Genomic DNA, 12,111 nt, shown 5'->3' with positions numbered 1-12,111 from the left:
TTACATTTTTCCCCCTTTCCCCCCCCACTTTTTTTAAAATTTGAAGACTGTCGTTTGCCATTAAAAATTCTTTCCATTGTTTTCTAGTGATGGTCCTCGGGTCTATATGCCTCTTTTCAAGGCTATTTAGCAGGAATGGTACACGATATTGTAACCTGTTAAAACCATTATTGGTTCGGGAAAATGGCAAATCCCATATTTCTCTTTGCCTTACGCTGTATGGCAGCTGCAAGGATTTTTTGAGGCAGCTCATTCGAAGAAAACGCTTATTTGTGTATTTTAAGCTGCTCTTGTATTTTAAGTACAGGTTAAATATGTATGCATGCCTGACAGAAAGGACATTAAGTGACTGAAACAAATCCCACATATGGGAATCGTATGGGGCATTTGCGATATGGTGAATACTTTTTTCTGTATTGCAAGTAATTTGTGAATGTTTGTTCGAGATGTTGTACCCCAAACAAGGTTACAGTAGTTTATATGCGGGAGGAATAAGGCATTATATAGAAGAAGCTTGAGTTTCGGTAGAATCACCTGTCGCAATCTGCAAATCATTCCACATGCCCTCGCCAACTAGCCCTCGCCACTGCCTAATCTGCGGCGTACCGGACACCTTGGTGCACATGATCCTGAATGTCCATGGCATCTAGATACAGACGCATCACCTTACCGAAAGAATATAATGTCAGACAAGAAAGCGAAGACCTCATTAAACGTGGGAGGCCAAGCTCGTCTCCGAGGGCCTGGAACAACGTCGCCTCGTTGCCAGGGCCAAGGAGGCAGCGAAGGACTGAGGGTTCCTGGAATGAGGAGACCTCCCACCTAGAGTAGAACCGGGGCTTACCCCAGATGAACATTAGAGAGTTTTAGTTTAGGGGACACAAGGCGTTGGGGCCCCTAGCGCTCGGGTGCATTTGCATACGCAAGCAGAAACACGCTATAGGTTAGCGGCCCCAAACTCACGCCGCAGTGAGGTCGCATGCGCTCGCAGCGCCATCAACGTCTGATCTTTGCTGCATTATCATTTTTTAAAACATGAAATCAAGCATATGAAGTTAAACACATAAAACTATTCTTAATAAAAGCAGTTAATAGCGAGGTTCAGCGTGTCCGGTATTCCGGTAAACGCAGGCGGAGCAGGTAGGGGCGAAGGGGCGGAGCCAAAAACGGGAGTGGCTGTAGTGTCCATGTATGGCACTTCTTGGAATGAAGGATGGCAACCCTGGGGTTCAGGGGAGCTTCTAAGATGGCTGCAGTTTCGTTGAAATAAATGTGTGTGTGTTCCCAACAGAATCGGCCGTAATCAGTCCCAATACTTGAACTACCATACGTTACAGTGGCCTGCATTGTGCAGCCACCTGGTGGCGCAAAGCTCAAACAGACAAAAGCAGCTAATACTGCAGTAACCAAGTTTATTTTACTCTGTTGTGGGTGTAAATTTTTGGCAGGAACATGATTACGCCAGTGGCGAAAATTTACACCAGCAGCTAAGTAGAATAGACTTGGTTACAGCAATATTAGCTGTTTTTGTCCAACTGAGCTTTGCGCCACCAGGTGGATGCACCACGCAGGCCGCACCCGTTTACTCCCCCACGTTTACCCGAATACAGGACACGGTAAACCTCTCTGATATATATAATAACGATGTGTGTCGACACGTGACTTGGCGAAATAGTTATCTGATTATCTACCCGCTAGCTACTCGTTCTCGTACAAGCTCTCGTACATCGCGAGGGTCACGTAGGTAACGTGACCTCTTAAGGGCAGCGATGTTTTCGGCCTTCCCAAGGACGCAAGTAGACGTAGCGGTCTGCGCATGCGCAGTACCAGAGACCTTTAGCGTGTCCGGTATTCGGGCAAGCGCGGGCGGTTTTCCGGTTTGGCGGGGGCGTCAAGGTGAGCGGCCAGATTGGTGGCGCCAGCTGGTGGCGCAAAGCTCAACCACACAAACACAGAGCTAATTACTATATTCTGCTTGGCTGCTGGCGTAAATTTTCGACAGTGGCGTAATCGTGTTCACAATTACGCCGCTGCCAAAAATTTGCACGAGTGGCGAAGCAAGATATGGCGAGTTACTGCAGTTTTAGCGATGCGCTTGTCTGGTTGAGCTCTACAACACCAGGCGGCTTCACCGCTCCGGCCGCTCACGTTTACGCCCCGACCATCCGGTAATCCGCCCAAACCGCTCCCGTTTACCGGAATAGCGTACAAGAAAGTCTCTACCGTCGCCCCTAGCTCTTGCGTACGCAAGCCGCTTGCGTCCCCTAAACTAAAACTCTCTGTTTATTCCTCCTCATGCTGATGGGTCGTCCAACGTGGACACCGGATTTTTGGCGACACAGGTCCCTTAACACTATCGCGTTAAAACTGCACCGAGCGACTGACAGGGCGCACGACCCGGGCACCACCGCCGAGAAGTTTCAATGACAGGAGACCGTGCGCGAGAGCTAAATTAATGTAATCTAAGCCTGTAAACAGTGTATGAGCACAGACATGCCTATTATGACCAGCCTCCTTTGCACGAAACGGCTTTGGCTGCAACTCGTGCTATACGCGCATCGGCAGTGCGCTCCGTAGGGACATAGCCGCCTCAGAAAAAAATTATAAGGATGCTATGGTAGGGAGCGAGACATGTCATGGCGGACGTAGCATTAGACAACGCGGTTGTCGCGAGGGAGACACCACTGAGACACCCTCGTCCCGTGCCCTCGTCGTTCTTGTGGTAGCTAAAGGGCTTTAGGCTTTAGTACGATATGGATAGCGTAGCATCGCGGCAACTCACAAAACTAAGGCCCACCAAGCGAGCTATTGCACTGGCATTCAAAAAATAGAGGAGGCGATCTTCTTACCATGTGTCCGGAATCGACGTACGCGGAAAGTCAAACTCCAACGCGTCGTACGACGGATCGCACGTAAAATCGCAGCATCTATCTCGCGCTGAATTCATATGCGAGACTAGTCAGAATGCGCACGTTTGACCAAGCCGCCGGCCGGCGACCCACAGGTACCACAGGCGACTCGTAAGCTATGGTTATGGCGATGGCTGTGCCAATACCTGGCGAGCCTCGCCAGAAGTGTAGCTGAGCTAATCAATCAATCAATTCCTTTCTCACTAAATTGCCTCATGTTGTGTAATTTACCATGCAAGTTTCTAAAAATTTGACCGAAAGAAAATGCAGCCAGGAGGTCCCGTAAAAACGATAAAGAGGTGAAAATGATCAAGGGGGAAAGGGGCACTTGCTCGGTAGTTAGCGCCAATTTCAAATCACTCGAAAGTGGCAAGTGGGGAGGGGCTTGCCCGGGATATTGCGGGAGTTCTTTTCTGAGCTATTTACTATACAGTAAAAGCTCGTTAATTCGAACCGCAAGGGGATGCTGCTTCAGTTCGAATTAACGAAAGTTCGAACTAACGAAAGTGAAGGAGAGCAACAGTACACTACGATTTGGAAGCAGTAGGGCATGTCAGAAATTTGGCATGTCAGAAAGTGATGGCGTGTGCCGCGGGCACACGCCATCTTCAAGTCGAAGCTCTGCTTCCGACTGTGCCACACCACCGATGTCCACCAAAACGAACGTTAGCCGAGGCTTAAGACCATCACAATCAATCGCGACGGCCGATACCTCCTAAGCTGAAAACAGAGGTGCACAACCGATGAAGACTGCCGGGACAAAGACCGTGAACATGTGAAGGTGGCGAAGGCCCTGATTCGTTGGTTCTTGATTGCAAGCGCAGCTGCGATGTACTTGATTCGCTGTGTTACGATGGCGCTTGCCGTGCCATCTCCGCACAACATTAGCAGCTGTACAAGATTTGCAAAGCCTCCGAGATTCGCAACGGGCAAGAAGTCTCGGAGGTTACGTAGAACGGAGAGGCGGCAGCCGCCGCTGCCTTCTGGGTGACCCCGCGTCGGTTAGATTTTTTTCCGATTTTGCCAAGTCTCTCGCCGTTCTCTCCGTTTCGGAGGCAATACAGCCCTGTGTGTAGGCAGTAGGCACGTTTCTCTGGCCGTGTGCCAGGCGAGCGTAGTTCGAATTATCCGTGAGGGAACCTTCTCGCGTTCGAATTAACGGACTTTTTTATACATAGGCTTCTGTGAAGCTTGGCCGGACCAAATCGTGCAGTTCGAATCATCCATAAATTCGAATTATTGAAGTTCGAATTAACGAGCTTTCACTGTATAACAACTACGCAAAGTAAACGTTTTGTGCCCAACATATGGTGAACTGTCACAGTGTTTTTCTGAAACTGGGACCTATCGCGTATGGTACACATCGATATCTGTGCCGCAAACCTATCACACACAACAATTCGATGGTCAGAGGCTGCTGCAGCATAGTTTGTGTACATTTTCCTCGTTCGAGTTGTTTCACAGTGACGAATTTTGTTTTGCTAAGCACAGAAAATGCCATAACCTCAGCTGACGAATAACTACAGTAAATATGACAAAGGAAACTGGAAAAGCTAACTGATCAGTACTCTAAACAGAAAAAAAGATGATGCTAACTTAACAGAGATCATGGTACACTCTATTGAAGCTAAGCCCAGAATGTCTTCTTGCAGTGAAAGAGCTGGCTTAGCTCAGTACAAGCACAGCGCTCAATAGGTCCCGGAGAATGCCACTGATAACCTTCCATAGTATACTACTGCCCTTTTACCCCCCAAAAGATACAAGACAACGGGCATTGTGTAGCCTAATGTAAACTATCTGTGAGGTGTTCGTCTTGAACTCCATCGTCTATCTCATTGTCTAACAGGGCTTATTAAGGCGATATGCAGGCCAAAGAATGAAATTTTTGTTCTAAAAATCATCTTTCTAGATTTTAATTGGTTCCATAATTATGCTTCAACAACCTAGTTCTACGTGCAAGAAGGTTGATACATTTCTCCAGCCAGAAGATTGTGAAGAATAATTGAGACATAGGTAGCTGTAGGGTCATTATTTTTCAATTTGTACTCCACAGATGAGGCACCCAAATACCACAACTATTGCTCTCATCACGAGCTTTCTGGTGTAACAACGAACGAGCACTAGCCCTGGCTGAGTCTACAGCTGATTATTGACTTTTTACCAATGCTCAGGCAAAAGCTGTGCTTCCTACTATGAGAGGCGGATGAGCGAAAACGTGCTGTTTCGTTGCATTCAGGGCAAACCCCAAAACACAGCTGAGAATTTCAGCAGCACGATTTGATCGCTGTTCCACAAAACAATTTACTTCTTCCTGTGCACATGGAAACTCCTACAGCCATGCTGTTCAGCAAAGGCCATAGGCTTTGAGGAGGTTATATAAGAGTTGGCTATCCTGCCAACTGAGGAATTCTGATCTCTGATCAACCAGAGAAGGATCAAAACCATCTCCCGAACACAGACAGCTGAAGCTAAATCCTTTTATCAGAGTGCAGCAAAGAAAGCCCTGCTGGAGAGGGAAGCTCACAAGGGATATCAGGATACCACCAACACAGCAGGAAAATCTTGCTGGGCTTCCGGTCCTAGAAGTCCTCCAAAATGTCAAGCGCTTCCTTGTAGGTGAACTGGTTCACCTTATAAGAAGAACATCACCTACTGAGGACTTCAATTCACTTTGACCCGAGAGCGAATAGAATATGCGTTCTGTTCGGTGCCTCCTCCGCCCTCCGCAATGCTGTTACCTTAGAAGGAGGACTCAAGTCGAATGACAAGTGAAGTATACTTGTCATTACCATCGTCAAACGGTGGAACTTGGCACAAAATTGAACAAGCAGTGAAGATCTTGCTTTTCAAATTATGGGTACGTTTCTCATCGCCATTGCTACACTACACCGAGGGCTGAGAGCGCACTATCCAAGACACACCAAACGTAGAATGCCAGAACAAAGATCGTTTATTTTGTGGCAGCAATCTTCTAAAACCCGTCAGACAATAAGCATGAGCAAAATCAGACAAACAAGTAAAATCAAGTAAAACTCCGTGCAAGCATAGACAAGCGCACTGACAGCACAATCTACTTTGCAGCAGTTTATTAGATGCATAGAAGTCTTCAGCAGTAATGATGAAGCTATATCATTATAATACTAGACCTACAGCTTTAGAGTTACCTTACATGACTTTCTTTGCACTCAAAAGGTGCTCTGGAAGGAGCAGTGGAATGAGCTGTTAGAAAAAGCACTAACACAAGATTTATCACTCCAATAGTCCCTTTCACTTGCGATGGCGCAGGTGCCTACTTAGCTGTTTTCTGTGTGAAAAGGCCTTAAGTACACAGGCAGCACTGATATGGCATCTCATATATATGAGCGCGCAGGTGTGCATTGAGATTACTCTTTTGTTGGAAGCTCTGAGGGAGTCAAGAGCACTGAAACATGGCCTCTCGCCTGTGTGAGTGCGCAGGTGTAGAGTGAGGTTACTCTTTCGATGGAAGCTCTAGGGGCATGAAGGGCACTGAAATGGCCTCTTGCCTGTGCCTGTATGAGTGCACAGGTGTGTCTTGAGATGACTCTTTTGTTGGAAGCTCTGAGGGCATGAACGGCACTGGAATAGCCTCTCCCCATTGCGAGTGCGCAGGTGTACCTTGAGATTGCTCTGTAGTGAGACTCTCTGAGGGTACAAACGGCATTCAAAGGGCTGCTCGCCTGTATGGACCATGGTGTGTGCTTTCAGAAGAGACACTCTATCACTCTTATAGTCACAGAAGTTACAGCGGTAGCGGCGTCCCTTATGTGACTTCTCACTTATTGTAGTTGCAGGTTGACAGCGGCAAGGCCTCGATGCTGCATAAATAAATTAGAACACGTTACCACAGTAATGCTTTTCATTTGAAAACAAAATTGCAGTTATGAAACGCCCACGAAATAACACAAGATAGACACAAATACTAATGGTTGCTTTTTTCTTCATTGAAGAAGTATTGAAGGTAATTTCAGATCAGACCAAACAGAGCACCGCTGGTCGACCATTCATGATTTGCCTGATATATTTACGTGTGATTGCTCGATGACCGAGTTTGTAAAATTCACACATATTTTTGCCGAGAAAAAATTCTGAATTGTAATAACATCATAAAGTGATAGGGCAGGGAGAGTAGTATACTGCAAGCTGCTGCTGCAGGGTTTTCCGTTTTAATCTTTAAGAAACTGGAAGTTCAATGCCAAAACAAGCAGTCGGGAACCTAAGTCAATCAGTAAAAGATATAGATGCTGGCTTCACAAGCACATACACTTGAGGTGACCGCTTTAAATAGCGCCATACAAGAGCAACGACTGATTTTTATATGCAAGAAGCAACGCAGTGTACATTCGACAGATGAGAATGCTAGCAGGATGCAGCTTTGAACTGATACCAGTCACTTTTGGTTGAGTGCACAATGTTATTACCATTTTCTTGTCTTATGGAAGGTATTTATTCTCTCCGCTATTAATGCATAACAATCCGTAAAATAAAATTTCGCTTGTCAAAGCATGCATCGTGGGCAGCGGCTGTTAGATAAATTACTACACCGGGGTTCCACAGTAGATCGCAAACACCTCTGCTTGTGATCTGGAACATCTAGAAAACACACCAATGTTCATGCAACGATGATAATAACTGTATTCAGTGGTTTGGATGTTGCTCCACAAACGCTCTTGTTCACAAAAATTATTTCGGCTACATTATTCTGCTATACTTTCTTTTCTTAAGCATAAAAGATCTGAGCAATCTTAAGTAACACATTCTAGCACACATAAAACACATACACAGATAAAAAGTGTCCAATTAAGACAATGATGCTAACTTTGCAAGGAGGCTGATCCAGATGGGTCGTTTTGCTGTGCAGGAACCAGTTTAACTCAAGACAAGCAGTGCAACAAATGAACACAATAATCAGAAGCTTGCAACACTCAGTTGCTGATGAGCAGGAAATAGCCATGCAAATGCGTGTGTGTGCAAGAAAAGAAACCACATGGATTATGCAAAACACTAAAAATGAAAATAGCAAAGTATGAAACACCCAGCCTTTATGACTGCTGTCTAAAGAACATGGCTGTTCTGCACCAACAATTGCAAGAAACGTTGAAATTCCAAAAAAAACATCAAAACAGAAAACGTAATCTACAGAATTAAAGCGTGAACCAGTTGGCATAAAACGGCTTTAATTGCTGCCAATGCCCCAGCACTGCCGTCTTAACAATAAATATGCCTTATGTAAAAGACATTTTTAGTATGTACATATAAAACGTGTCTCATAAAACAAAGCAAAAACAAAACATACGATGTCCAGTGCGACAGAGACAAAATAAACGGTGTCTTCAATCTGCAATTAATCCTCCAGTACTAAAACAATAGAAAGAGGAAGAGGATTCTTGCAAAGATACCAAAGAAGGCAAACTAAAATGTAGCTAGAACATAGAGAATTAATATATAGCTATCATGATACCAATTTGTGTGACTGGTTTTTAAAACAGTTGTGTAATTAGGATTTATTGCATCTAATAAGTGAACTTCCAAGTGCGATAACTCAACTTTTGTTGGAGCACCCAAACCAATAAAATGCTAATTATACCAACAGATTAACTACTACAAGTGCGAGAATTAAAACATCAACAAGGATTAAAAATACACATACATTCACTAAACACTTCAACTTTTGAATTCAGACAAATTTCGCCAACTGAATCTTTCAAACCAACATTGAACACTGAATTACTACTAAGAGAAATGCTTACATGCATACATAATGAAAAGGCTGAAAGAGAATAATAATGAAAGATAACTCCAATAAGGAACCTAGAGGGGAAAATATGTGAGCCTAGCATAAAAAGATAAAATCATATTGTGTACAAAAGCAACACTACTGGAGGGACCAGTCACGAAGGTGCAGGAAGCTTTACAATGTACAGCCACGAATAAAAAGTAACATCGCTTATTATCAAGATGGCAGACGATGGGGGTCACAACATGACGCTCTTCGTCCACCAGTGACACACGTACGCCTAAATAGAGAAGGACGAGATAGTGTTATCAACAATGAACAAAATATGAAACATATGCATAGCATAGGTATCAGCCCCACAAACACTGCTACACGCAATGCAGTTGTGAGCTTCATTTTAATGTTGAGAGTAATACTTCGTTACAAATACTTCATGGTTTAATGGTGGTCATATAGCAGTTTTCTGAGCTATAATTACCATACATCGCACAGCAACGTGAAATTTCTGCCTGCAAATTATGGTAACCATTCACAGCGTTTTTTTTCTTTCTGAAATTGGGTTCTACTTGCACTGTACACATCTCTCCCCATAATCTAAACACACAACCAAGCTCAATGGTAGGATGCTGCTGCGAAACGGTTAGTGTACATTTTCATAATTTGAGCTGTTTCAAGACATTTTGTATTGCTAAGCCCAAAATATCTCAATGACACTAACAAATGCACTCATAAATAATGTAAAGCTAAGAAAAATATTACGCTAACCTTACATAAAAACTGCGCCCAAATTAAGATGCCTTCTTGTAGTGTGTGGCCTGGCTCACCTCTGTGCAAGCACTACACACAGTTATTTCTGGGCAATGCAACTAATAACCTGCCATAGTATACTACTGCCAAGAGCACAGGCATTGTAGAGCCTAACGTAAGCTATGTGTGAGGTGTTTGTCTGGAACTCCATCGACTATCCCATTGTGTGACTTATCTGATTAAGGAGAGGTACAAGCCGAAAAATTATTTTCGTTTTAAAAAATGACATTTCTCTATTTTGATTCGATATTAACGCTTCAACACGCAAGAATGCTAACACATTTCTCCAGCCAGAATATCGCAAAAATGAATCTAATGGGGACATGGTAGCTGTAGGAGCTTCATAATTCCATTCATTCTCTACAGATAAGGTTCGCAAAAACCACAGCTAATGGCGACATCAGGAGCTTCCCTGGTGAAACAACAAACGAGCACTGGACCTGGCCAAGTCGACACCAGCTGATTCTTCACTTCTCACCAGTGCTCAGGCGAAGGCTGTGCTTCCTACACATGTGAGGCTTATGAGGAAAATGTCCAAAACGCGGCTAAGTATTTCAGCGACAAAGAATTGGCTTTATTCTGTGGGGATAGGCACATTATATTGGCTCAACATTAAAGAAAAAAGAAAACTTAAGGAATCTTTTCATAATTTCAGAGCGGCACGTTCCAAGTGGCGCATACCTAATCACACAAGTTGGCTTCAAATATGTTCAATAAGGAGTGGCACACAGTCACTGGCACGTATATGCACTGACCAAAGTTGGTATCAAAGAGGTTAACTGAAGACCAGCATGAACTGATTGGCGCATAACCAGTCCTGCATCTACAGTGACTCATGTCGGCGTAATAGAGGTTCATTAAAGAGTGGGATGTATGAACGTATTGCCACATACTCAGTAGCCCAAGCGATCTGCGATGTGGACAAAGTGCACCCAGTGCCGGTAGCTTCGTATACACTGTTCTTTTGATGTTTAGTTCGCACTGATGCGAGAGACAGCATGAAAGTCAATTCACTTGCTGCTGTTACTGCGCTTCTACTCCAACATTTTGACAGCTACTTTCTGCGGTCATTGAGTGAGATAAAATTACTTCGCGAAGCTGTCTACTAATTTGCTATCGCAATCGATGCTTCGCCTTTCGGGCAATACTGTGACTTGAACTTTTTTTTTTAGGTTTGTCACTCGCTCTTTGCAATAATGTTGTTAGACATCGCCACCAAAGTTTCGGAAGTGAGGCGTTTTGGATATTATGGACTTTGGATAAAACTGACGTTTTTTGTCTGATTATCAGGGTCCGTTGTAAGAAGAGCCGACTGTACCGTCACAGTCATTCTATCGTCGTCATTCTAATATAGAAATCTGTGTCTCATTGTGCCATCGTCATCACACGTTTGTTGTCGTACCGTTTTTGTTATGCTGCCCTTTTACAATTTTCATTACTTCAGTGAATGACCACTGTAAATAAACGTCTCCTCAGAAATACGGTGGGTCGCTACACTCCTCGAATGCTAACTGGATTACCATCGATAGTCATCGTGAGACGAGTTCTGGCGAAATTGTTTTTCTACTGCTTCTCAGTCCCTGCCAGGCCTGATGCGGTGCTGACGCACCATTAGAAGTTTTCAATACCGCAGCATTCAAACAGAAAACTCATACTTGTAGGGGAAGTATGCATACCACAGTGAGATGGTGCAGAGGCACCTTGTTTGCATGCAGCTACAAGCTGGTGGCTCCACCATCACGCAACTTTTTATTGCAGAAGCCATGCAAGAGAAAGAAAAGACTATGACAATAAAACTTTCTCCATATTTCAAAAGCATGCATTTGAGCCCTTTATGCATGTGTCACCACATATCCTGTCACTACTGGACGATCGATTATGATAGTAGGTGAAAAGCTGGTCTTGCTACTGCACCTATGTGCTGGGCGATGTGAGAAGTAGATGACGAAGCACTGTCCCTCAAGATTCCCATAATGCTTCGCTGCAGCTACTTGGTGGTGCACACCATTTTTCAAAAAGGTATATTCTCTGTAGTACTGTATAAATTCACACCAAGCAGGTTCAACTAAATATGTGTCCCTATGCACATGACTCTCACAGTCTTAGTGTAAAAGCTGCGAAAGAATGTATTTATCTTGGCCAAGTAGTCACAATGCACCCTAGTCATGGGAGTGAAATTTGCAGAAAGATAAAAATGGGTACAAGTTCATTCTGCAAGCACACTCAAGCCTTGAATGCACCTTACTGTTTTCTGTCAGCAAAAGAAAGTGCATAATTACTCTATCTTACTAATAATAACTCATGGGGCCAAACCTTGGACAATATATATCAATGAAATTCAAGGGTTGCTAAAGACTCTATACTGGACCTCTATTGCGTAACAAGTTCGAATATAAAAAAGCAAATCTACACACTTTCTTGTCAATCTTTGAGCGTAACGAATGCTTACTTATGGAATGCTTACTTACCGTATTTTCGCGATTCTAATCACCCCCCGATTCTAAGCACCCTCCCTCTATATTCGCGAGAAAATTGGGAATAAAGTTTGCATGCGAATCTAAGCACTCCCTATTTGTTAAGAAGAGCACGTAGCCAAGGCCCCCAAGCGCGCTTGCTCACTCTGTCTCGAACCGGAGCCGT

General features: G+C 44.1%; 1 protein-coding gene across 6 annotated transcripts in view; it reads right to left on the bottom strand.

Moving 5' to 3' along the window:
• LOC135910256 (zinc finger protein 782-like) overlaps positions 1–3,138 on the bottom strand; it is a 187,833-nt gene extending 184,695 nt beyond the window's left edge. For 3 of the 6 annotated variants that reach the window (XR_011509085.1, XR_010566964.2, XM_070527579.1), the window contains exon 1: positions 2,850–2,989. Coding sequence is in view for 1 of the 6 variants with exons in the window: in XM_070527580.1 (XP_070383681.1) it covers positions 706–822; positions 2,850–2,947 (215 nt within the window). In the remaining 5 variants the exon portion in view is untranslated. Of the gene's footprint in view, positions 1–705; positions 823–2,849 lie in introns of all 6 variants that reach the window. The other 3 variants (XR_011509094.1, XR_011509093.1, XM_070527580.1) reach the window with 3 other exon arrangements.
• Between the last annotated feature and the right edge of the window lie 8,973 nt (positions 3,139–12,111).

Source organism: Dermacentor albipictus, chromosome 10 (assembly GCF_038994185.2).
Source record: "Dermacentor albipictus isolate Rhodes 1998 colony chromosome 10, USDA_Dalb.pri_finalv2, whole genome shotgun sequence".
Classification (NCBI taxonomy): Eukaryota; Metazoa; Arthropoda; class Arachnida; order Ixodida; family Ixodidae; genus Dermacentor; species Dermacentor albipictus.
Note: the sequence above shows the minus strand (reverse complement) of the source record. Positions and strands in the feature narration are given on the sequence as shown.